This window comes from Dermacentor silvarum, chromosome 5 (genome assembly GCF_013339745.2).
Source record: "Dermacentor silvarum isolate Dsil-2018 chromosome 5, BIME_Dsil_1.4, whole genome shotgun sequence".
NCBI classification, from domain to species: Eukaryota; Metazoa; Arthropoda; class Arachnida; order Ixodida; family Ixodidae; genus Dermacentor; species Dermacentor silvarum.
Window position 1 is genome coordinate 83,433,362 of NC_051158.1, and position 25,180 is coordinate 83,458,541.

The 25,180-nt window shown below is 47.9% G+C and overlaps 1 protein-coding gene across 1 annotated transcript; it reads left to right on the forward strand.

The window, feature by feature from the left end:
- Positions 1–23,930: 23,930 nt before the first annotated feature.
- On the forward strand, positions 23,931–24,856 carry LOC125945729 (putative nuclease HARBI1). Its single transcript, XM_049667986.1, has 2 exons — positions 23,931–24,140; positions 24,597–24,856. Exons 1-2 carry the CDS (start codon positions 24,014–24,016, stop codon positions 24,854–24,856), a joined length of 387 nt encoding a protein of 128 aa, XP_049523943.1. The 5' UTR covers positions 23,931–24,013.
- Positions 24,857–25,180: the final 324 nt, after the last annotated feature.

The window sequence follows — 25,180 nt, forward strand, 5'->3', positions numbered from 1 at the left end:
TCACGGGCTACGTAAAATATTGCGAACGTTCATGAAGGACTCACCGCAACGAGTTCATCCCTGCTGAGTCCACGTCTAACATCACTTCACAAAATAATGTCCGACGGAAAAACTTCACATGAGTTCTCTGTGCATGACAAAACTGCACTACACGTGGCACAGAATGGCGACTGGCTGAGCACCAACGTCGCGGCCTCCTCGAACATTCCAAACTGAGCGCGGAACCTAGGGTTGCCAGATGGTCCCAACAAAAAATAGCCAAATGATCTCAAAATGTAGCCCAAAGATAGCCAGACACAATTTTTTGTGACCCAAAAGTAGCCAAAAACATAGCCAAAAGTTTGATGATGTTCTGCAGGTGTCTTATAGATGGTGCAGATGGTTCACCGCGTATTTCCGACTCCAAAATTACTTCCGCCGCATGCAACCAGCACAACAGTGGCCTCAGGATCTGCATAAAGAATTCTAGTGAGAGCTGCCACTCAGACGTGGATTTGGACACCACTTATTGTTTCAACAAGCCGAAAGATTTCGTTTCCGATTGATTCATGACGTTATCAGTATTTACTGAGCGACGTTGTGAGCTAACTTTAGTTCACGCCTCGCTTTACTCGAAGCATTTTTCTATAAGAGTCGGGCAAAATACTGCCAGCTCCAGCCTCTGGGATCAGCGTCGGCTGGTCAGGATCGAGTGCCCAAGAGGCGGCCCGAGCTCAATGCATTTTAGAAGAGTGATGCCTTTCCTAAGCTTGATTCATAAAATAAGCATGTTATTTCTATCCCGCTCTCCCTCCTTCTTTCTCAATTTTGTATTTTTTACTCCAACGTAGCTAGACGCTGAGTTAGCAAATGCTGCCGCTTAGAGGCACACTGGACTCTGGAGAAAACTTGAAACCTTCTCGCAACTGCCCCTTCTCGCGAAGGGGCAGTTGTGACTGCAATTCGCCTTTGAGTGCAAAAACGGAACTGACCTGCTGGCCCGTATCAGAAGAGGTGTATTAAAGTTTATAGTTTAAATTTCCACCTGGATTACGGCGCTGGCAATAACCCAGGTGGTATAAGTATCGAAGAGTTGAACTGTGAAATTTTAATCAGGGATTCCCTGGCAAGAGATTCGTGCAATCTGAAAACGTGTGCTTAAGTTGCTGTGAATGCAGGCACGAATGCGTGTGTTGCCAAATTTCCGAGCGGGGCTGTGTGTGTACCTTACCTTCAGTGTGACTTGAAAAAAAGAAATGTAATTCCACTATGGAACACATAAACACGATTTTAATAATCGCGCACGGCGGTCATGAAGTTAAGTACAATGTAAACCACTTTGTCTAATAAATGCAAGTACTATACATCAGAATAGGCATCAGTGGAACACTATATATACCTTTACAAACTGGCAAGAACTCTGCGCAACCACCACTGCGATGTGTGCAAAAAGAATAAAATACAGATGTAACAGTACCACGAACACCTATTATGTATATCGAACACAGTTTTTTTTTTCTCATCGCAGCTGGAAAATACGCATAAGCAACGTACAGTGTAATGACTAGTAAAACGAACAAAGATGAATTAGAATGATCATAAAGTATGTGCATATAAAAAGTAGGCCGTAATCGCAATTACTCGTACGCACATAGTTTTAAAAGGGAAAACAATTGTCGCAGGAGTACGGTATATGAATAACGACGATTTGTCATCTTGACGTTGGCAAGGCAATCACTCGCCAGCCTTTGGTGAGCCACGGCCGCTGGATAGAAAAAAGGTGCGGCTTAGCTGCCGCATCGGGCGCGCTGCTATGGGAGCGAACGTGACGGCCGTAGTTGCATTGTCGGCCCCTTGGCTGGGCCGAACGGCGCTAGTTGAGGGGGGTGGAACACATCGGCTTGCACGCGCGACGGCGTTCCAAGCGCGTTCCTGACGCACTTGCTATGCCGATGCCAGACAGCAGCCCCCGGCGTGTGGCGCCGCGGCACCGATCACACCGTTTTCGATGCACGCGGCAGGCCGCACCCTTTTTTTTATCCAGCGCCCGTGGGTGAGCAATCGCCTTGTATCTTCACTGTAGACGAACAACGTTTTTCATATATTACAGAGCTTATCATTGTAATAATATTCAACGCTCAAGAAGTACCATGAAATAATCGCAACCTTCACGTAATACAAAGCTTGTTTACTAAAACAAAGAACGAAAAGAAAAAAAAAAACATTGCGTAGAGTCCCGGTTGATACGTTTCACACTGGGGATTTACGCGAATGGATTAAATATATACAATCTAGCCACATTTGAATTAATTTCCACTGCCACTTGGACCATAGAGAACTGCCGAGTTGAAACGTGTCAGAAACTGTTCATCTGGCTGAAAATCTTTGCAGCAGTCCCCACTCTCTGCCAGACCAAACTTGACGTGAAGGAGAGCTTGCAGTGTCACATTCGACATGCGGTTTCTCAAATCATTCTTCGTCAAAGAAACCTGGCTGAACACGCGTTCGACGGCTGCGTTCGAAAGAGGCAACGCAAGTAGGGACAAAGCAAGCTCAGACAGCAAGGGGAACATTGAATTTCCGGCACTGTTTTTTGCATTCCTGATGCTAGCCCACAACTTGGTGATGCTTTCGACGCCTTCTGCTATATTGGAAATAGTCGTCTGCAGCAGGCGATACTCGGACTCCAGTGAAGGAACTATGCTATCTTCCACGAAGTCTGAGAAGGAGCGACGAAAGGCATCAAAAGAATTCCGCTTGATATTATTCGGCTCGAGAACCTTTCCAACAGTGCTATTTTCTCTGACTCACTCAGAGCGGAGTTTTCGAGAGAGTTGAGAAATACCGCTCCGAATCCGCATGATGTGTTTTTCCCAATCCTCACAGCTTATTTTTGTGTGACCGGGCATGACAACCCTTCCCTTCAGAGACTCGATAAATGTAGTCAAGTCTTCGTACAGTTTAACTGCATTGGGAGATTCGAATTCAAATAACTTGTTTACTCTTTCGAATTCGTCCATGATCGGGCTTAGGAACCTAATGAACAGCACGTTTTGTTCATCCGCGTACATTTCGCTCAGAACTTTCGCTGCGTAACAACGTTCACGCCCTTTCGCGGTTTCAAAGTGGGCGCTCAAAGCGCTCCACTGGTTCATGATGGACCTCAGAGCTGGTGCGATGCTCAGCCACCTTGTCGCGCAGACTTCCAATCAGTTTGTTTGGAAAATGGCCCGCGTTGATGGTTGCATACGTCTCCTTGTATTCTTGCTGCCTTTTGGGAGAATCTGCGAACCAGTTAAATGTTTCACGAACCAGATAATCAATGTGAGTAGGTAGAACGTCAATCGCCTCGTTGCAAGCTAGCTGCAATGAATGGCAGATGCATTTCACAAGAATTAATTTTGAATTATTCTCCTTCATTTTTGCGTACACACTGTTGTGCTGCCCGCACATCACACTTGCTCCATCTGTGCCAATACCTACACAGTCAGTCATCTGAAGATTGCAGTCTCTAAGCAATGCTTTCAGCAGTGCGAAAAGACCATCTGCTGAGGCATCATGCACAGCAATCAAAGTAAGGAACACTGTAGCTATGTCATTTCTTTTACGCGAAAAAAATCGTACCACCACTGCCAGTTCTTTTGTGCATGACCTTTCATCGATGATCAATGAGTACCGCACGCCCGCCAAGTCCTTCAGAAGCTTCTCCTGAAATGTTGGTCCCAGCACTTTCGTTACAAGTTCCGTGCATTTTGTCCGGCCTAAAGTGATCGCCGACGCAATTGCTGAGTTGAAGCATCCACTGAGGATTGGCGTCAGGTGGTCTGCCGTCGTGAAGCTTCCATAGCTGCAATGTGAGCGGCAAGACGCAGCTCAACCGACTTCACTTCGTTTTCCTGCCTGGGCATTCGTGATACGAATGATTCCATTGGTAGCGTAGCGGGTGGAAGGAGAGCCATGTTCTTCATATGATTGGTTAGCTCTTGTTGAGTGAAGCTTGAGGTCCTGAATGTGAGTGAGGTCGTAATTCAACGTTGCAAGCACGGCAGCACCAGAAGTAGTGGCTGAAAGCCAATCTGCGGGTGCAGAAGAAAAAAGAAGGAAGAACAGGCCTCAACACACCGCCTAATACTAACAATTCACAAGTAACGAGCGATACCTATTATATTCAAGGCACGGCAAAAAAAAAAAGATCTGTGGTACTGATAAACTTATCGTACGTGCGTCGCATTAAGTTACACTATAGTATTTTAGGATTTAGTGTTTAGCGTATTTTACAAGACAGTATTAATATGCTTGGGTAGATGGTATATAGGTCTTGCCAATTTGCATAATATAGATGTTGTGATCTCTTATAGTGCAGACAGTTTGCTTGGTAATGAAGTTGCAAAAGATGCAGCCTCGTTTCCAAACAAACAAAAAAATGTCGCAGTTTCGCCCGAAATGTGAAGCATCCATTGCGATAGCAAATTAGTAGACAACTATACGAGTTAACGATAGTAGTTTTGTCGGCCGTATCAACCTCCCTCCCCCCTTCCCCTCGTACATCGCGCGCGACAGAAGCGCGCTTCTGTTCCACCTTTCTCCCTCAATCGCGCACGCGAGATTGAGCCGCAATCGTCAACTGACCCTTGCAAGCTTTCACTCGCACATACAGTGTACGGCGCGCGGCGACGATGTTACCGTGTTTGGAATTTAGACGCAACCTCACAGCGACGACGACGGCCACGGCAGAACTGCGCTTGGAGTGCCCATTTAATTGATATCGCAATAAAAGGAAATACCTCTTGCTCAGTTACCTGTTATTTTATCATAGACAACTACTTCTGTTAAACCTAGTGAAAACATTCTCATGTTCCAAAAATACTCATTTTACGCGTAGTCAGCCCGCCGGGGCAGAAGAACAGTAAAGGAAACGAGCCCGCGCACTCTGAAACCGTTCTTCGCGAACACACTCGGCTCGAGCAGGCTGGCGCGCCTTCCGTTACCGTCACACTAACTGAAAATGGCGCACGTGCGTTCTTGCAAAAAGGAAACATAGTAAATATCCTATAGCACATTCGATTATCCTTTCTTCAATAAAGCCGGTGGGCCGGCAATATCTGTGTGTTTCCAAAGACAAGAAGGGCAAGAGGGGACGGAGCGGCAGCGGTCCTCCACGCGCACCGTGCCGCCGTTCGTAATTATGTGGGAGTCTCACGCAAGACCTTGACTCTACCTTAAAAGATCCTCATTCTCAACTGCAATATATTAAATTTTGATTGGCTTTATGCTTTGCAGATGCAATAGTTGCCGTCGAGTGCGGAATTAACTTCGGAAATTTTGTAATAGAGTAAGAAATTTGCCTTCTTACTCCATTCCGAAACAACGTACCACCAGACACTTTTAAAACAAAATATGCGCATAAAGTAAAATTTACCTCTGAAAGAGGGGTCCTTCTCCCATTCCTTCTTATATGCACGGCTGTATTTCGCCCACTTGCCCATGCTTAGTTTTGAGAACTGTTTTCTCACTGGAACACGTGGGAACCGACAGGAGATGGCGCCGAAACCAAACCAAAGGGCGCGTTAAATTAAGGCGCTCGAGCGCGCTCTAGCCAGCAGAGTGCGCTCTCTTAAGCTTCACGGCTAAAAAGCGATTTCCTGTGCGTGATTACGGAGCGCGCTCTATACGCGCTTCCGGAAAAAATGACGTGTTTCCGACTCTTTCCACGTATGCAAGTCCGTTCTCCTTGCCCACTTGTTCCTGCCGCCGGCGCCCGCCGCCGCCGGTTAGGCGCTCTCTTAGGCGCGATCGGGAACTTCGCGTGTTGGGGAGGTTTGAGCTTGGCGCGAACCGAAAATGACGTCCCGATCATTACTTGCTAGACGCACAGGTACGTAACCGAATAGTCGCAGTTTGGCGCCTTCTTGTCGCTACACTCATGTGTGCGACTTCTTCAGGTCCTCGTGTTTCAAGGAAAAGGTTGGGACAGTGCTCTTTAAATTGTGTGTCCGTGTATCTGGGCACAACGTTGATCACATAACCCTGGATGCCTCGGATCATAAGGCTTTCTGTCCTCTTGCGATCGGCAATGAGTCATCAATCGGCATACCGCGGAGCAGAAATAAATCCTCTGAAAGGGCACCTCTGAGAGCATGGACAGCTTGCATGGCATACATGAACCACTGCTGCTGCCTCCGCCTCCACGCGTCAAGTTCTTCTAGCTCTTCATCAACGTTGTTTATCGGCGTCGCCATCTTCGAAAAGCGCGCGTAATGCGATAGCGAACGCGGAAGCAACATAACATTTGCCAGACAGCGCATTCGTGCTCCCGAAAGGGGCTTTACCCGAAAGCAGTCGACGTAAATCGCCGTTAAGTTAAGCTCCGAAGGCGTCGCACGCGAGCGCACTCGAGCGTGCTCCTTTGGAGTTCGGCCCAAAAAGTATAGTGCCTATACAAAAAGAGAGCTTCGTCTAGAAAAACGTGTAAACATGGCAGCGATGACTTAACGGCGTCCACTCAGCGCCGACAGTGCCTAAAAACACAGCCTTCGAGATTGCCTACATATTATTTTTCGCAGCAATCAGCTATGGGTTGTCATAAACCAGCGTTCCCAAGTTTTGTCAGTGTTGAAGTGGTCCTCGGGACTCGGAAGTCCTTAATACAAAAATAGCCCAAATATAGCCATGTAGCCAACTCGGAATTTTCGACGCCAAGCCTCGTGAAAAGTAGCCCAATTTGGCTATTAATAGCGCAATCTGGCAACCCTAGCGGAACCTGCGCGCGCTCCCAAGGGTGGGCGCGCGACGCCACCACACGGCGGGTCATCGAACTGCTCATGGAGGGGGAATGCCATTGTTGCCGGGTCGACCGAGAAGGCCGTAAGGAGAAAGCGCGCGCGCGCAGTCCAGTCCGGCCGTGATTGAGACTACGAAGATTGGCATCTTACAGTTAAGGATCAAAACCTGGAAGAGTTCGAATGCGTCAACTACATAATGACCGGCTGAAACTTTGCACCGACAGTTCTGATGCTTTTAGGGCTGAGCACTTTGAGAATTCTAAATGTTTCCAAAGCCTGTATGAATGGCAAGAGCGCGAGGTTATTTTTTGATGCCTTAAAAGAGAACGAAACTCTCCGACAGCTGGGCATGCACGGTTCCGTCATATGTCACGCTGGCCGTGAAAACTTCGAAGAAATACGCCATAACTACCAAATCACATATCACACCAAGTGTTGAAACAGGACCCCCGAAGCAGGCGGAAGTAGGGATGGCGGCCGGCTTTATCGTAAACAATACCATTCAGAACCTCAGTCTTATCGGCATTGCGCTTGATGCCAGCACTGCCGAGCTAGCAAGCGAGGATGCTCAGAGAAAACAACGTAATACGCAACTTCACCATGGTGGGTGCGATGACGCAGAACTAGCAGTTCTTCCCGATATTGCCTGTTTGCACATGGCGCTCACTAAGAACGACACATTGGAAAGACGCGTGCTTCCTTTATCATTCCTGGAGGCGACACAGTCGGTCCAGTTCTGGACTGCTTCGAGTAAGCTGTGCTTCCAAAGGCTTACCGCACACATACATAACTACAATTATAAGTACAGGTGGCGCTGAAAGAAAGTACAGTGTAAAGAAAGTATAAGTACAGGTGGCGCTGAAGGAAAGTGGCGCTGAAACAAAAGTATCTTCCGGCACTCTTGAGAATGTCTTGCACTTGGATTTGCTCGAAGCTAAGTCATTTTCAGATGTCATCTGCAGTCCCAATGCTGATCGAGGGGAAGTGTTAGCCTTGCTGCTGCTCCCCCCCCCCCCCCCCCCATATTAAGAGCCTAGGTTTGTACGTCCACTCCAACAGCACATTAGGAAAGCCCTTACTTCTTGAAAGTCTGCGGCTCAGATTTTCTTGCACTGTCCCCGACATTATGGACAGACGTGCAGCGGATGGACATAAATTTTCGATCCGCTCGCTCCAAGCACAAGCATAAAAAGCAGCGAGTGGACTTGCAAGACAGCATGCGGGGCCCAAACCCTTCTGCACGACCGTGGAGTGGAGCTGCTGGCTGACGCCATCAACACGAGTCGGATCATACGCAGAGAATCCTTCAACTCCGACCTTGCGGTGATCAGCAAGGACTTTTTTCGGCGCCTCTGTTTTGGCATCGCGGTGAACTACTTTTGGTGAGCATAGGCACGTGCACGTACCTAGATAAGAGAATGTTTCAAGACTCCTTCGCAGTCTGGGATGCAGTGCGTCGAAACGCCAACTTTGTGACATCATGATACTGTAATTTTAGTTCATTGAACTTGGAAAATAATGCACGAATCCGGCAAAGCAATATTCATTCGATTGCCTCGCTATCGGCGAACATAGCCGGCTCAGGTATCGGGGATGGAATGTCAATGTGTTCATGAGAAATCTGTTACCTGGGTTTTCATATCTTTGCCATCGAAACGTGTCGTAGGGACGGAAGACTTAGTTGTGACCTGCCATAACGTCTATAAAGAGTCGAAGCTTGAGACAGCATCTGACATTGGTCTCATTCGCCGAGCCATGGTGAAAATACCACGGAACAGAGGTGCTCTGTTCCGTGGTATTTAGAAGGAGTAGAATAGCTTGTGGATGGCCTCGTTTACGCTTGATTTACCCAGTAAGGAAACGAATGGAAACACACACTACTGTCTCCTGTTTGTCTGTATTCTCTCTCTCTCTCTCTCTGAGTGTTTTTGGGGATGGGGGTGTTTCCGTCTTTTGCCTGAAATACAGATACAAGGATACAATGAAATTTTAAGCCATGTGCAAATGCAGCTTTAGCACTACACAGACTTTCGGTTCGAGAATATGCGCTCGCTTTAGGTTCTGAGCGTAACACTAGCGATTTACATATATGTATGTTTGTGTCACCCGATATCTCCTCCACAATCTCTCATTGAGCAAGCAGTGAAATTGTATAATAATTTGTAATACCGTGAGTGATCTCTTCGTACCTTATCCCTAACTACATTACGCTCTGTCAGAATCGGGTATTCTCGCCCTTAAGTCCTGAAAATTTTGCTTACCGCTGATTTGGCTGCGTTCGCACAAACACTCCTAATTAATTACAGGCCAGTAATTCTTGCTGCGGCGACACTGTTCAGTTTACTTCAGTGCCTTAATAAAGTATTGAGGCCAAGTACGAGTGCGTTCCTCACCTCTCAAATCACTCTATATTCGAACGCATCGTACTTCGAGTGTTTAGTTTTGTGCTTAACACCAAAAACTCTATAGATGGTCCGAAGATCATCTACAGAGGTGGAGCCTGCCGCAAGGCAGGAAACTATGGCCTCATCAGAAATCCCAACTTCAGAAAGTGCAAGGCGCACTTCAATTGCCGAAAGCTCTAAAAGAGGAAAGAGGCGGAAAGAGGCGGAAGAGCGGGAAGGGGAGCAGTTTCAGATTTGAGAAGTAAAAGAATGTGTTGGTAACGATTTGTACGACGAAGTAGAGAAATGGACGAAATAGTACCTCTACTAAATTCGTGAAGTGGGTCATCTATCCTCTTACGATGTTAGTGGTCCACCGACAATGTAAGGTGGACCATCTAAAATACGAACTTCAGCTATGCCAGTGCGTGTGGCCCTGAATCTTGAGAGGATTTCAGTGTATCTCGGTTGCTTACGTATTTTTCCAATGGAATCTTTGGAAAGGTGTGTAAACGTAGTAGCTAAGACATCGGCTATGGAGTAGACTTCGCCAAGAGTAAATTCAGCATAGGCGACAGTCTCGAATTCCGTGGGAGTCCGCTGACCCTGAGTTAACATATCGTCTTGTCGAAGGACGAGGTGAAGGGAAGACCGATTGAGCGTCATTTACGTTTGACGAATGTGCAGAATCTGGCACAGAGATACTAAGACAAAGTGCAATAATACTTTGAGTTAGACCACGGTCAAAGCCTTAACTTACATTACCAGTCTAAGAAAAAACACTTAATAATGAACCACTACGTCACTTGCAGAGCATTAAATCTGTCACATTTTAGGATATTGCTCCTCTTTCACTTACTGGTTCTCACAGAGCTGGGCCAGCTGTAGTCTGTGCAGCTGGAGAGCTGTGGGGCAGTGGCTCCGGAGGGCCCACTGGGTGCCGCAGTGGGCCTGTATTGGTTGTGGTTCTGTGCGACACTCCTAGTGTAGTGTCGTCGTCAGTTCTGGATCAGGGAGTTCCCGGTGGGAGACCCGAGGTCAGCAAGCGTGCACAAGAGAAAACAATGGGATTGTTTACACACGCTTAATACTAGAAATAAAGAAACCGGTGATGTGCTAGCCTACATAGTTCTCACCTGCTTAGCCATAACACACTATGCGGTAACGCATATAATTAGCGCAGTAAGATACAACACATAGTGAAGCAATTTAAATATCACAGTACAAAACCCATACACAGAAATCTACAACTACTTGTAATGATTCCAGTGTGAAGAGGCGCCTTCGAAATATGTAAATAAAAAACCACGCTGGCGTTGCAGCTGGATAAGCGTAAATAGAAAGAGGCAAATACTACAGAACAAAAATGGATGCACGCATTGCATCTATCATCCAAAAAGTGCTCCTGTATCACTCGTACAAGGCAACAAGGAAACTTAAGCACTTAAACCCAAAGTGAAGCAACAATTATGCCTCAAATGAAAGTTAACTTCTAAAACTCAAACAATGAATAAATAAAATAAAGTGAACTCATAAAATACAATAAATGAATAAAATGAAATTGAAGAGGTGAAAAACAATAAATGAATTCCTTTGTTGCTGCAGGAGCAGAGCGCACCTGCATCAGGATGCCGCCCTCCTGCGCCGCTGCCGTCCTCTCAGCCGCGACAGCCATCCTTTCTGTCGTGACAGCCGTCCCCTCAGCCGCGACAGCTGTCCTCCCTGCCGCGACAGTGATGCGGGTTGTGACCTCCTCAACCCTCTGCAGCGCCTGGAATGAATAATCATGGTGGAACTGTTTGCATGAGTTGCTGATTACTCGCAACCAGCTCATGGCTGGAAGCTGCTGTTGTCAAGAATTGCAACGTGCACAACAATTCCCTCTCTGTTGAAGAGTCACTGGCCTGATGGCATCCTTTGGCAGTGTCAAGCGTCGTGTACAAGCTATGCCCTCTTCGTTTGGACAGACAAAGACCTACTGGAACTACTCTTCCGTCATCTACTGAAATGCATCTCTTACCACCAAACAGCCCTTTTCAGGGCTAACCAACCTTTTGCCCGGCGGTTGATCGTCGGCATATTTTTTGTTACATCCCGAGTTGGTTTGTTTTTCAGATTCATGATTCACTTAATGATAACAGAGCATAAAGAATATTTCTGTCCTTCATGTAAAATGACACCAAACGATCTACCAACCTGGAGCATCTCGTCGCCCTATTGAAGGCTGCGGGCGCACTGAGACGACATGGTTGTGAGGGTGTCCACCCGTCGCGGTCGCTGTCGGCGTGGTGGCCGTCCAGGACGCTGCAACACTGAAAGCATGCATCATTTTCTACCAGTTGCACTGCATTTTATGGTAGGCATAAAAGTTCAATAAAATACGAGAGCTTATTTTCTCTTAACAGCTTGAGGATCAATAACTTTTGGCGATAATTCAAACACTCATTCCTCTGATGCTTACGTGTCGCCGTGCTCCTCCCGCAGCCTCGACGACGACCTCCATTGCAGCAGTGGGAACGTCGGCCGGCTGGAAAGTGTCATAAACGTGTTCCTTCACTATGTGGCTATTCGTTACACTGGCTATGTTACAAGTTTCGTACTACACATCTGCGGAAATAATCTGCAATTATTGAGTGCTTCATGGTTCCATGCATTACCGTCCTCCTGAACTTGCCTGAATGCATTTTATTTCACTTAATCCCCCTTTTCCCGAAAGCGCCGCCAACTTACCTACCTGCTTTTGATTAACCTACCTGCTTTTCCATTCTCTCCTACGCTATTTTCCTGTTCACCAACAGTGTCGCGTTTCGCTAAAGGTACCACTTGCAGATAATGGCAAATTCTAAGTCGGCACCGTTCAGGAACCCATGATATTACGGCGGCAGTGTGCTTTTACCTCTTGGTAGGGGAGGTCGGCGACGCCACGCAGGCGGACCATCCCCGTTAAGTTTAGTGTAAGGGGCCGCGCACCCGGCCGTGGAAGCCGGGTGCTCGGCCCCCTCCAGTGCTTCTGAAAATACACACCAATGTCGAAGGACAAATCGCCCAGACCATTCGACGGTCACTCACCTTTGCACTTGGACAATTTCGGTGGCGTAGCGGCGGGCCTCGTAACCTGCTTGCGCCACCACTCCTGGTCCACTGCTTTCACCACAGGCCCTTGCTCGTTAAGCACGTCGGCCAGCTGCTGCCACAGCCGTCGCCTGTCGCCAGCGGTGAAACCCGGCCCCAGCTCGCTGGATCATAAAGCCAGCTGGGGATGCTGCTCCATAAACGAGAGCACCGTCTCCCGCTGGCCCTTGGAAACACGCGGTCCCTTAACAGGTGCGCACGCTGCGACGTTCTCCGCCATGGCTCTCCCATAGAATGAAGAACGGCTCTCCGCACACAACTGCTCGACTGAACCAGCCGCTTCAAAAGCCGCGCTGTTTGCTTGAAACGGAGTAGTGGCTAGCGCCACCGCTAAACGTTTCGCAAAACTGCGACACCATCTAGCGCCATTTCAAGACATTAACCGCAATAATATGTTTAAGTCGTTCCGCATTCCAAACTGAATCTTTGAAAAGCAACACCAACACATTTTGCTACTCAGTCATAATTGTCAAATATTTCTCAACATGTTAGAAACGCTTCTAAATGTGTTATACGGTCCCCAAGCAGACGTCAAAAGCGTGACGCAGGCTTCCACTTCGCTCATTGGCTCTTTGCTACCTCTCGTACTCGCGAACATGGCGGACCGCCTATTTCGTGACGTAAAGAACGGACCGCCTCCGTTCGATTTTGGAACGCGTACAAGATCGCGCCCCTAATTGCGCGGTCGGACAGTATGGCCATACGATTGTGCGTGCGACGTCCACAGGATGTAATTCGCGCGTCCCAGGGATGATGTGATTACGCAGCATACTATGATCAAGTGATTCAGCTGGGTGCCGCGTTGTGTCGGGTGCACGCCATCGGCCTTCAGCATCCCCGACAAACTCATGAGTGCTGTACAGGTGCCAGCAGCCATTCTTGTGGCACAGCGCCTGGAAAATGGCATTCCGCTCCCTAGCATCTTTCTGTTGGATGTATCCAATTCCTAGTAGTCAGCACCGATACTGAACTAAGCGCGGTCGTACTGCACGTACGTATGAAGTGTGTCCCCGATAACGCGCGTGCATGGGTGAAAATATTACATGCAGGAACAATCGACGAATATTTTCAGTGTAAATGAACAGCCGAACGCTCGGGATAGGTTTCATAGCGTAGGGCGTTCTGCGTCACGGCGCACTCAACTGTTTTTGAGTAAGAACGCACTTGCGAGAGCATTTTGTAGCACCTAATTTATTATAGCATGCGAATTACAAACAAGACACGACTTGTTATATTGTTACGAGCACGGGCAATAAATAGGGGTTTTCTTTATGAGTGCAACAGCAGGCTGCGAACAGCAGGAATGGCCGTTCATAGTTGTCGTTCTCCTCTTCCTTTTTCTTCATTACCACGTCCCTTTTACATACTGAGCCCACTGGGCCAGTCAACTGGATTGTCCTGGCGTGCATGATACCTGGCGACATGCGCGGCTTTTTTCCTCCTAGCGCAGCGTCTACCAGTGTTCGTGAGGTGCGCGAAAGTATAGTTCACTTCGCTGATCTTGTCGATGACTACATACCGTGGCTGACAAGTGTCACCAACACAACAGATCAACAATATCTTGATGGCATAGGTCGTATGGAGACCATCAGTGAGCCTGTATACTTCGGGATTTTAACATTGCGCAGATATATGTGCACAGTAAGCTGTATTATATATTCAAGGGTTTCAAACTTAGGAGATACTATTTAGGAGATAAATTAGGAGATACGAAGCGAGTGGCAAAATACTGCTGACAATAGAGATTGCCATTAGAGACAATGGGTAGAAGAAGCATTGCACCAGACCTTCAAATTAAGCTTTGTGCACAGGAGGGTGGACACAACTGCTACACAAACGAACCATTTCATTTCACAATACCAGTGCCCCCCCACTTTCATTCAGATACATCAGGTACACACACGCTGAACATCTTTTTTTACACCAAAAGTTTGATGCGGCGAAACACACAAAAAACTCCTCTTTGAATAACTAATCAGATGACGAGGCATTTGGCTAAACGACATGCATTACCACAAAATCTTATGTGGTGCTAGTGTGGTGACAACAAGACTTTAATGTAAAGGACGTTTGCGAAGAACCAGCACCGGCGCGAAAATCGCACCTTATGTTGTCCCTTACAGTCCGATGCTGGCCTCCCCAAGACGTCGAATCTATTCGAACTATCTATGGAAAAGCTGTCGTCTAGTGCGACAGTTCTTGTCTTTAATGCCGTGGCCATCCACATAGGGGGCAAAATGTCAAACAGAAATAACATCATAAGAGGAAAAAAAACACAAAGGACTACAAGCTAAAAGAACACAGTAAACCCACAAAGAAATCTAAAAGGAACGCGATATGGAATCTCTGAGGGGAACCTACACTTGTTTTCGGTATCTATTTGGACAAATGAGCCTACCTGGAAGGACACAAGCACTTAACAATGGCAATTCTGCTCGAGACAAACCTAAGGTCCTACCCAACTCCAATGTTTCTCGACAGACCATGCTTCTAGCCCGAAAAAGCATACCGTGCGAGGAAAAAGTCTGAGCCGCGTCGAAGCAGCCCTTCAGAGGAGCATATTTAGACGCCTTTTCACGTGCTTTATCCTTTCGTACCCCCTTATTAGCGTGCCAAACGACAGCGAAGTCGACTACAAGAACCTCGTCATCGGTTTCAATGGCGAGATCAGGTTTCAACCTGGTAGTTTCCCGAGTCAGACGAGGTTCTTCACGAATCATGTCGTCCGGATTCTTTTTCCTCACTAGGCGGACCACCTGCGTAGCGACGAAGTTATGGCGTTCTGTTCGCACAAGGTGAACGGACTCGCATTCCTTCAGGATGTGGAAAGTGTTTTCAAGTTCTTCATGGTATCTACGGCAAAGCCGTGATGTTGGATCGCTACTTTGTTCGTTAGTCAGAGACCTCGTGGGATAAAGATTCGTCCTTAGGCGTTGGGCCTTTAGACGATCACCTTCATTCAGTAACTTAGTTACTGAATGTTAGTTGCTGAATGCCAAGTGTTAGCAAAACAACCTGATCATGTGCCAGAAGATCCTTTGTTGGTATACTTAGACGTAGGTCGCACCACCACTTGTGTGATCCTCTCTTTAATGTTACTTCAACTGCTATCGGGGAAGGGACTTGAAGAAGTTCGGAAATTCTTAGGAATCTTTTTAATATTCTGCCAAATAAATTGTCAACGAATGTGGCTTCTAGTTTAAGAAGACGCGCAAGGCTCTTAAATTGAACAACCTGTGCCACTCTTTGCAAAAACTGGATAAGCCCCAAGCCCCCCAACTCTTTGAAAGTAACCAAATTGAAGGTAACCTTTGAAGGGACCGCCTGGAGGAAGGTGGAAAACTTTATTGATCCATCTGCGCATAAGCCCGTCTAAACTGAAGGACTCTGAAAAAACCACAAATTTATTAGAAGTACTGTACAAGAACACTGGAACAAAGTTAACTCAGTTAACAAACAGACCTGAGTTAACTTGTTAACAAAGTTAACAAGTTAACTCAGGCAATTAATCTTCTGGAACGGTTTTAGCGAGGCTTATTGGAATCTTTTTAATGAAGATGTCTAAACCAAGATTGCGGATCGGCTGATTTCTGCGCTTTGGCAGTGCTATCCTGACCTAATAAATAGCACCTTTACTGCGACGGTTAGGACGCAATCCAAAATAGTGAGACCTTAAAGAATTGCAAATCAACATTATAGAGAAATGACACAGTTTCATTCAGTTTCATCCACCAAGAGCTTTCGCGCGCGTTGGAGGGAGTGTCAGCACCTCTCTTTATTATTCTCACTCCGTGCTCCCAACATTCAGTAGTTGATATGGGAAAGAAGTTCCACGAGCCGATACGAAGGCTCTACCTAAACATGCACAGCTATTCTCGTGAGCGTGCTTCAATTGTGCATGCCTGAAGGCCTGTGTGCTTCGACTAAGATAGATGAAGTACCAGTCGAACCTAACTAACAAGGTACAAATTCACTCAGGGATAAGGCACCAATGGAAAACAAGGCCAATCAAGGCACATCAGATATAAATGTGTTGTGACGTTGCCCACAGCAAATATTTATCGGCACGTCACTGATAGCTTGCAAGGTCTCTATGCGTCGTGGTGGACTCATCGTGTAAACTGTTAACATATACTCTCTTGCTGTAATTTTTTGTTATCTTTATTTAATTTTCTTGCTGGTCCTTACGGGCTTTCCTTTAACGTATTTAAGCTCAGGTTAGGTTTTGTTGTGCCAAATGCTGTAATGCACACAAATGTGTGCTTACAGTATGCTTTTTATTAAAGATCTAGTGTTTTTCCTGTTTGTGTGCAAGTCTATATATGCCTCAGTTAGGCCATCATAAAAAGCTGAGCAAGTTTTATTAAAGGGCTGATATGCATCATTTGATTTCACATTGATGCAGCTTAATATATACTACAACTGTGATGACTATTACAGGTAATACACACTGCATTTTGTTATGCATACATCGTTATCGGCTTATTCAGTGCATTTGGAAGCTCTGCTTATATCCATTTATGAAGCATGTGTGCCAGTATGCAACATATGCTTCTGCTGTGGATGTTGTGTCCCTCTGTGTTGTCACCTTTGCAATCTGTACCAGTAAGGCGGTCCCAGTTGCTTTGGGCGCACGACGCAATTGCAGCATGCTGCGTGTAACTGGTAAATTGTTCCTCAGGTAGAGTATTCTTCTATATAGCATTCCGGATTTATCATGAACGTCCTCTGGTTATCTTATGGCCGTTTCTGTCATCAGTGTCCACATTTAAAATGCCACAGATGACCACTGGATGTCCATGTCCAGTTTGTTTTATCTACTGGACATTTTTCGGATATTTCGTTAAAAGACGTTCATTTTTATGTCCGACGGACGTCGGTGTCGGACGTCCGTCGTATCCAGGACGTCTGATTGTAAGCCTTTTTTTTTGCACGGGAGGGTCTTTCAGATATCCGCCGCCCTTAGTGAATTTGTATATTTTGTTAGGTTCGACTGGTACTTCAGCTATCTGCGTCGAAGCACATCAGGCCTTGAGGCATGCATAATTGATAGAGCACTAGCTGTGCATGTTTAGGTCGAACGTGAACTGCCTTCGTATCGGCTCGTGTAACCTCTTTCCCATATCAACTACTGAATATTGGGAGCACGGTGTGAGAATAATAAAGAGGTGCTATCCCCCCCCCCCCCCCCCCCGCAAGTAGCGCCATTCCGGCCAGCCAAGCGGCCGCGAATGCAACTACGGCTCGGACGCTCGCTCTCATTGCAGCCGGCCTGACGCGGAAGGCCGTATTTAATGAATCGGCACCTCGCGAAGCACCAAAAAGCGAAAATGAGATGTAAATCTTGTAGACTGCGAAGTTTAACTTGTATAGTGTACCACTCGGGTTAACCATGAAGATGGTCTAACAGCTTTGTTGTTAGACCATCTTCATGGAGTGGAAGGGGCGGTGCTATTTTTATCGAAGCGTCGGCTCACGTTTGTCAGGTACCATGCCCGCGCAGCTTGTACTGTAGAATGCTTCTCTGCATGGCACCTGAGACTGCGATTGAGATCTGAGGCTGTAATCGTGATTGGGCGTTCAGCTGGCCTGTTTATATGTTCTTGGATCTTGGCGCCTGGATCTGGATGTTGAAGGCGTCATCGGAGATAGGAGGGCCCTTGTGTACTCGTCATTGCTGCCCCCACAGTCTAGCTCCAGACCGCCGTCAATCACGGAGTGATCTGCTTTGTTATACTTCATCAGGCTTTCCGTAAGGCTCCCAGTGTTGGATGTTCTTTATCTCTTTTCGCACTGGGCCGTTCATGGCTCATTGATCTCTTCAGTGTCATCCATGGTTGCTGTGCGGCGTAGTTTGGTGTGATTAGGATGTGTCGGCTGCTCGTTATCTTCCTCTTGATCGGCGTCACCCTGCAGTAGATGCCCTGCGCTGACTCTGACGAGCACCGCTCCAACGGCGAGCTTTGGCCGCTCACGGGGCAGCCCGACTTCTTTGCCGTTTATGTTGTGGATAAAGTTTCGGATCACATGATGTGACTCGAAATGTGCCAGTGCAGTGCTGCACAGGGGCGGACGTGCGCACTACTGCTGCCCACGTCTTTGGTGCTGCAACCTGTGGGAGCTACATCGGTTTCCTAGTGCGAACAAAGAACAGGAAAGCTGTCGCTGCTTCAGTGCTTTGACAACACATTAGATTGGTCACCATGCTGGCGGCGCAGTTCTTCACGCTCCTTCGGCGCCTGGAGCTGATGACATTACCCCCTCGCCATGGCTCTTACCAATGTCCTCAACGAAACTCCTGATGGCTTCACGCAGGAAGTGCTCCAGCTGCTGAAACACGCCAAAACACATTTAGTGCTGTAGTATTTGACAAATGCTTTGGATATTCATGAAGTGCACATTGCTAAAATAAAGGACTTTCAATGTAAACTACCAAATGGAGGGTTTAATCATGCGTGGGACGCCCAAATCACGTCTTAGTATATATGCACTGCTTTGGAGGCAAGAGAGACATCCACCAGACCGCCAGTTCTGCATATACTAGGACATCATCTTACGAGAGTAGTCATCCGTAACTTCTACACAGTTCACGTAAATAGCTGTTCTCTCAGAGGCTGTCTTTCTTTCCTCATGGCAGAAATGTTTTCTGATGTGTTCCACATGCAGGGCAGGGCTATATCACCTGTCAGTACCTCAGTTACATGTACATAAATGTATTTTGCATAATTTTCATAAAAGTCGTTCTGAAAAGTACAGCTTGCACCTTCTTTTACCACGCGGAGGGCCTAGAAGGAATCGAACTGTACTTGAGCGCACATATTAGCAAAGGCGCCGCACAAGTTGACCTAATCGACATGTCCGTGCAAATATACAGCAAGTCCCCATAATGATTACACGCCGCACATGCAAGAAGATTACATGGCGCGGCCGGACAGTATGGGCAAACGCTCGTGCGAGCGACGTCCGCCGGATGTAATTCGTGCGTTACAGGGATGGCGTCGTTACGCAGTATATTATGATCAAGTCACTCACCTGGCTGCCGCGTTGTGTCGGGTGCACGCCGTTGGCCTTCAGCATCCCCGACAACTCGTGAGTCCTGTGCATGTGCCTGCAGCCATTCTTGTGGCACTGTGCTTTCAAAATGGCATTCGTCTCCCTCGCTTCCCGGTTGGATGTCTCCAACTCCCGAGCAGTGAGCGCCCACCAGCACTTGCGAAAACTCATCTGTCTCGGCAGAACTACAGACACCACCAGACGGATGCATGGCTTGACATCAAGAATGTGAGAAATTAGTGCCCGGAACCTGGCAATCCGCATGAGTGATTTTTCACCGGCATTGTTAGTTCCGACATGAACAACCACAACATGAGCGTTTGCCAGGCAATCGGTGATCAACGAAAACAACTTCTCGATGCGCACGCCACTGAACGAACGTAACTCGACATCTACAGAGGAACCCAATGTCAAATATCCTGCAAGTTCTTTCAACATTGAGTCTCTGGCAACAAGGACATGCGAGGGGGCCGAAAAAAACGAACAAGTCTCCAGGAAGCCGCAGGGGTGCGCCGTAGACGAGTACCGCCACAGAACAGCGAAGGTCGCGACGAAAGACGGCACGTAGGCCGAGAAGCACCATAGGAAGGTTGGTTGGTCCACCCAGTGCTCTCTATCCAGGCGCGCATTGAGTGCAGCCTTGAGCTGGCCATGGAAGGCTTTGGCGACCACTCGAACGAAGGCTTTGGCGACCGTTTCCGCAGAGATGTCCGGAATGGGCACGGCTTCGGGCCAACGGGTGAAGCGGTCGATCATTGTGAGAATGTAGCGACAGTCGTGAGAGTGAGGAAGTGCTCCAACCTAATCAAGATGGACGTGGTCAAAACGGCAGCCAGGGGGCAAGAACGCCTGTGTTGGAGTCTTCGTGTGGCGGGTCACTTTGGCGGTCTGGCATGCGAGGCACGAGCTGCGAGGCACTGGCGAACATCGGTGTACCGCTCGGATGCTGGGATGGTAGAGATGTCATGAAGTGATTGGAACACCGCACGACGGAAGGCAGCCGGAATGAAGGGGCGAGGTGTAGCCGCTGACATGTCGCACCAGAGGAAGCCAGGCACAAACGGGTAAGGAACGAGTTGTAGACGGAGGGAAAGGGGAATGTCACGCAGCGCTTGCAGCTCGGGGTCTTCCATCTGCGCACGAGCTAGACCTTCCCAATCCACAGTCGATGTAGAAGTGCCGAGGGAGGTGATGCGTGAAAGTGCGTCAGCTGCGTCGTTGTCGGTGCCTTTGATGTGCCGGATATCCCTTGTGAACTCCGATATATACGCGTCGTGCGCCGCCTATAGAGGCGCCACTGATGGCCACCTAGCGGGTGGCGTCTACTGTAGCCACGGGAGACCGTAGTCGCCGACAGCGCTTTGCAAGCAGGGATGGCTGAAGTTCGCGGTTTCGATTTCCCCTTCGTTCGGGTGCAAGACAGTTACTTCTGCGGTGACAGCTGCAGGAAAGGCGCGTGCCTCTATGAAAGTGGGCATGTGCATGACGTTAAAGGAATTTGGGACAATCCAGTCCGCATACGTGCCAAGTGCGTCCCGCAGACCAGCGTAACAAAGCCCGGTTACGAAGCCGAGCTCGTGGTAAGTAGCCGCTTTGTTTTGTTGACTAACGCGATGTCTCAGTCGTTTTTTTTCTTGTTTTTCACATTCTATCCTTGACACATTGCTGTTTCTGTGCCTTTTAATAATATACACACGTCGTTTGGGCAGACTGATATCTCAAATAACTCCGCACGGAGCGATGCCGGTACATATTGTAGCGATCTTGCTACCGCTGATTACACGTGACATCGCCGAATAAGTGCCATAGAAGTAGCTTCAATAAGAGCAATTTCAAAATTGTTGATGGAGATGCGTACCCTCGTCTAGGAAATCGCCAAACGAACGGGTGAATAAAGGGGGCGAGTTAGCGTTGCACCGCCGTTGCTGCGCTCATCGAACTCCGCACGCAGTTTTCGCGACTTGAAATTCTCTTAGTGACATGCTTGAAAACGTACACAGCTATGAGTATTTTTTTCCTCTCAATGTTATGGAGGAGAGAACCCACACGATATATCTTGAAGGCGGAGCAGCGCCGGCCTGGCAGCAAAACCGGCACTGGCAGCAAGGCCGGGATTTGTTCCATCGTCGAGGTGCATGTAGCAATAATTAATACACTTTACATAGGTACTGGATTCCTTCGTCCAGTCGGTACCCAGAATTTCGTCATAGATGCATCTTACGTAGGTCTGCAATGTCTCTGATTGTTTTAGAGCTCTATTTGCCTGTGTAGGTTTTGCTACATTGCATCGAGGGCACAGTAGCAGTGTTTTGCGGGCGAGCATTTTCTCTACCATCCGTGATAACGATTTTATTGTCTTACGCTTAACATGTACCAAAACTATTTTTTGTCTTGCATAGGTCACAATTGCGCTGTATGCTTTTAATGCTCTTTTTAATTTATTTTAGGGGAGGATGTACGCCCATCATCTTATTAAGCCGAGCACATGTCGAGTTTAGTGTGTCATTATTCGAACCATTGTAGATTATAAAAAAAGGTGAAGGGCGAAGAAGGATATGTGTGCAACTATTACCAGAAATCTGATAGCGGAACTCAAATTAAGCTTAATTGTGTTCGGACTAAGTGCGATGGTAGTCGCACAAAACAGCTAGCATGTGGAAGGAAATAATATAAACTGCCTTGGTTACCCTCAAGAAATTTTTCCTTTCTTGGCAGGCATCAGTACCTGACTTTTTGCTGCAAGATGCACTCTGCACCTGCGAGGCAGGTAAAGGCGGACGGTGCAAGCACATTGCTGTCGTCGTCCATTACATCAATAACGAAGAAAACAGATCATGCACAACTGGGCCAAGGCTCTGGGACAAGCCTTCTGTGCGCGCACTTGCAACGTACAAGAAGGGATCGTGTTTGGATGGCTTCCTTGGCAAGGCAGTGGAAGATGTTGTACAACTGCCATCAGATGTGCCACCTAGTCAGGATGCAACTGTGTTAGCCGAACTACTTATTGGTTTGTGGGACCACGACTGCTCGCTTGTAACAGCCATAAAATATGAGCTATCAGTGACAATTCCTAAACACACTGAACAAGAAGTTCTGGTACATGAGGAACAGATTGTAAAAGGGCATTTCCGTTTTTCTGAACTGCACCGTGGAAATGGCACGCAGCACAACACAGACGAGAAGATTGCTATTTCTTCGGCTGTCATCACAATGTTTGCCATGTAACAGCACGACACAGAAAGGAAAACACGGGACCCAGGTCGAGACATGGTGCACTGGAAAGAAATGAGAGCCAGCCGCATATCAGCAAGTAGCCGGCCTCACGACATTTTGCATTCCAGGAAATAGAATAGAAAGTTTAGTTCTCTTTCACGCAGTACAAAGCAGTACAGGCGGAAAGCTTCGTTTCTGCCAAATCATTTTACTCACAAGCGACAGCTTATGGAATAGGCCTTGAAGACGAAGCCATTTCTTGTTTTGCGAAGAAGCACGGGGGCTGAAATTAGGAAATGTGGGCTTCATATAATGCTGGGGCAGCCATGGCTTTGTTGCACACTAGACGTAGTAGTTTTGCAAGGCTCCACATTGTCATTACTGTAAGTGAAGTATCCCTATTCGTTCGTGCAAGGACAAAGCAATTGTTGACAGCAACGCAGCCGTGTCAAATGTATTATATTTGGTGTTCCGGAATGGGCGTCTAGAACTAAAGTCATCGCACAAGTACTACACGCAAGTGCAGACATCACTATACGTTATTGGCCACAACAAATGCTTTTTCTATGTCTATTCACGGGCCTAAAAGATCTGGGGCGCTATAACGTAAAATGATTCCAAACTGTTTTGATTCCAAATCCACGATCGACGCTCTCTGATTGGCTCATATTTCCGAGGCCGCGCCCACCTCGCCGGTGCGTCAAGCGACGTCACGAAACCGCAAAAACTGACACGTCATAGTGATGTTTACGCACTACTTATGCTAAATTATGCCGATCAAAACAGGAAACATCGCGGAATCACCGGCGAGTGACCCGTTCAGTTTGGAATCAAAAATGGCGGCGTGCTTGCTGGTGCTGGCGGCGGCGGCGGCTCGTCAGCTCGGGCGGAGGCGCAGAAGGAGGGAGGCCGAGGACGCGTTTGACATGTCAGACGACGTGTTTCGACAGCACTTTCGTCTGAGGAAGGAAACTATGCGGTGGCTGTGCGACGAAGTGGCGGAGGAGCTCGGAGGCGTGCGATCAACAGCGCTGTCGGTGGAGCGACAAGTGTGATCGTTGCGTTTCTTCACGACGGGCAGCTTTCAGGGGTCCGTTGGGAGCGAGGAGACGATTGGCGTGACGCAGCCTGCGGTCAGCAAGTGCGTGCGACGCGTCGCGGAACAATCGTCCACGCCGGGACCCGCAACAAGTGGGTCCACTACCTGAGGACGTCGGAAGAAAAGGCGGCCGTGAAAGAAGGGTTCCTTCGACGCGGCGGCATTCCCGTCGTCATCGGCTGCGTGGACGGCAGCCTTATTGCCATCATCGCACCGAAGGGCGACAACAAGGCGGCTTACATGTGCCGCAAAGGCTTCTCTCTATGCCCTTAACAGCATGTTCGTAAGTATCGTCATGTTTGTCTAATTTGCCTTTCATAGCAACGCGTGGCTGATGCTGTGCACGCTTTCGCCAGATTTGCGACGCAGACATGCGGATTCTGGCCGTCGACGCTCTGCGACCGGGGTCGGATCACGACGCACACGTCTGGAGAACGACGTGGTTGCGTCGTCGTTTCCAGGAGGGACACATTGCCAAGGCCGGCGAGCACCTCCTCGGTGAGCAGAGGGAAAAATTTATACAGTTGCCTAGCAGCACACAATAAAGTGTACTCCCGCCGTAAGAGTATAAAGCCCTAACCGTTTATATTATAGATGCGTGTTAAGTATAGGTTACATTGGCGGGCTGGTAAATTTTTAAAATGAGTATCTGCTTGCAGCAAAACGACATTTAACTGCTGCATTGCAAGCTAATGTCAATTATTTATTTGTCAATTATTTATTTATATAATGACATTATTTCGAGAATACAGACCACAACTCGGCCAAACGGCCACCTTGCTGGATGCTAATACCACCAGCTATTGTTATCTGTGCTGATCAGAGCAGCATCAAGTGCTCAGCCTGTAAATTATTTTATTACAGCCTCTGTGTAGTAGGTGTATGTAAAATGACTCATGCTTCACTAGCTCAACCACGCGCATTTGATTTGATACCATTTTTATACTCATGCAGGTGACAGCGGCTACCCCCTGGAACCATGGCTCCTGACTCCGGTCCCAGGCCATCCTCCTGCTCACACTGCAGAAGGCAGGTACAACACTGCACACGCTTCCATGCGGTCCGTAGTGGAACGCTGCATTAGACTTCTGAAGAGCCGCTTCCGCTGCCTTCAGAGGTACCGTGCCCTCCACTATGAACCAGACCGCGCAGCCAACATCGTTGCAGCGTGTGCAGTGTTGCACAATTTGTGTCTTGATGAACAGTGCGTTTGATGAGGTTGATGATGATGACAGCAGCAACAGCAGCAGTGACGATGGAAACGGTGGCCCCCTCCCACTTGTAGTTCCCCGAGCGAGGGCAGCACGCATAATGTACCTGAAAGGATGTGCTGCCCGTGACAATGTAATTCGATTATTCGGAACCACACGACAACAGCACCAGCACTACCTACGAGGGGTGCGAAGGCGGCTACGTCAGCAGCAGCACCGACAGCAGTAGTAAACGTGCCTGCAGTGTCAGGCACATATGCTAATAAAGAGAAGGAACCAACGTCAAGGTGTATTGGCATGAGTGGATAGCGTGGTGTTTTTTTATAG

What these genes read in the sequence shown, in the direction of transcription:
- LOC125945729 (XM_049667986.1), top strand. Translation starts at nt 24,014, where the DNA reads ATGCGGATTCTGGCCGTCGACGCTCTGCGACCGGGGTCGGATCACGAC. An exon ending in GGCCGGCGAGCACCTCCTCG is followed by an intron (nt 24,141 to 24,596) that starts GTGAGCAGAGGG and finishes ATACTCATGCAG; the next exon opens with GTGACAGCGGCTACCCCCTG.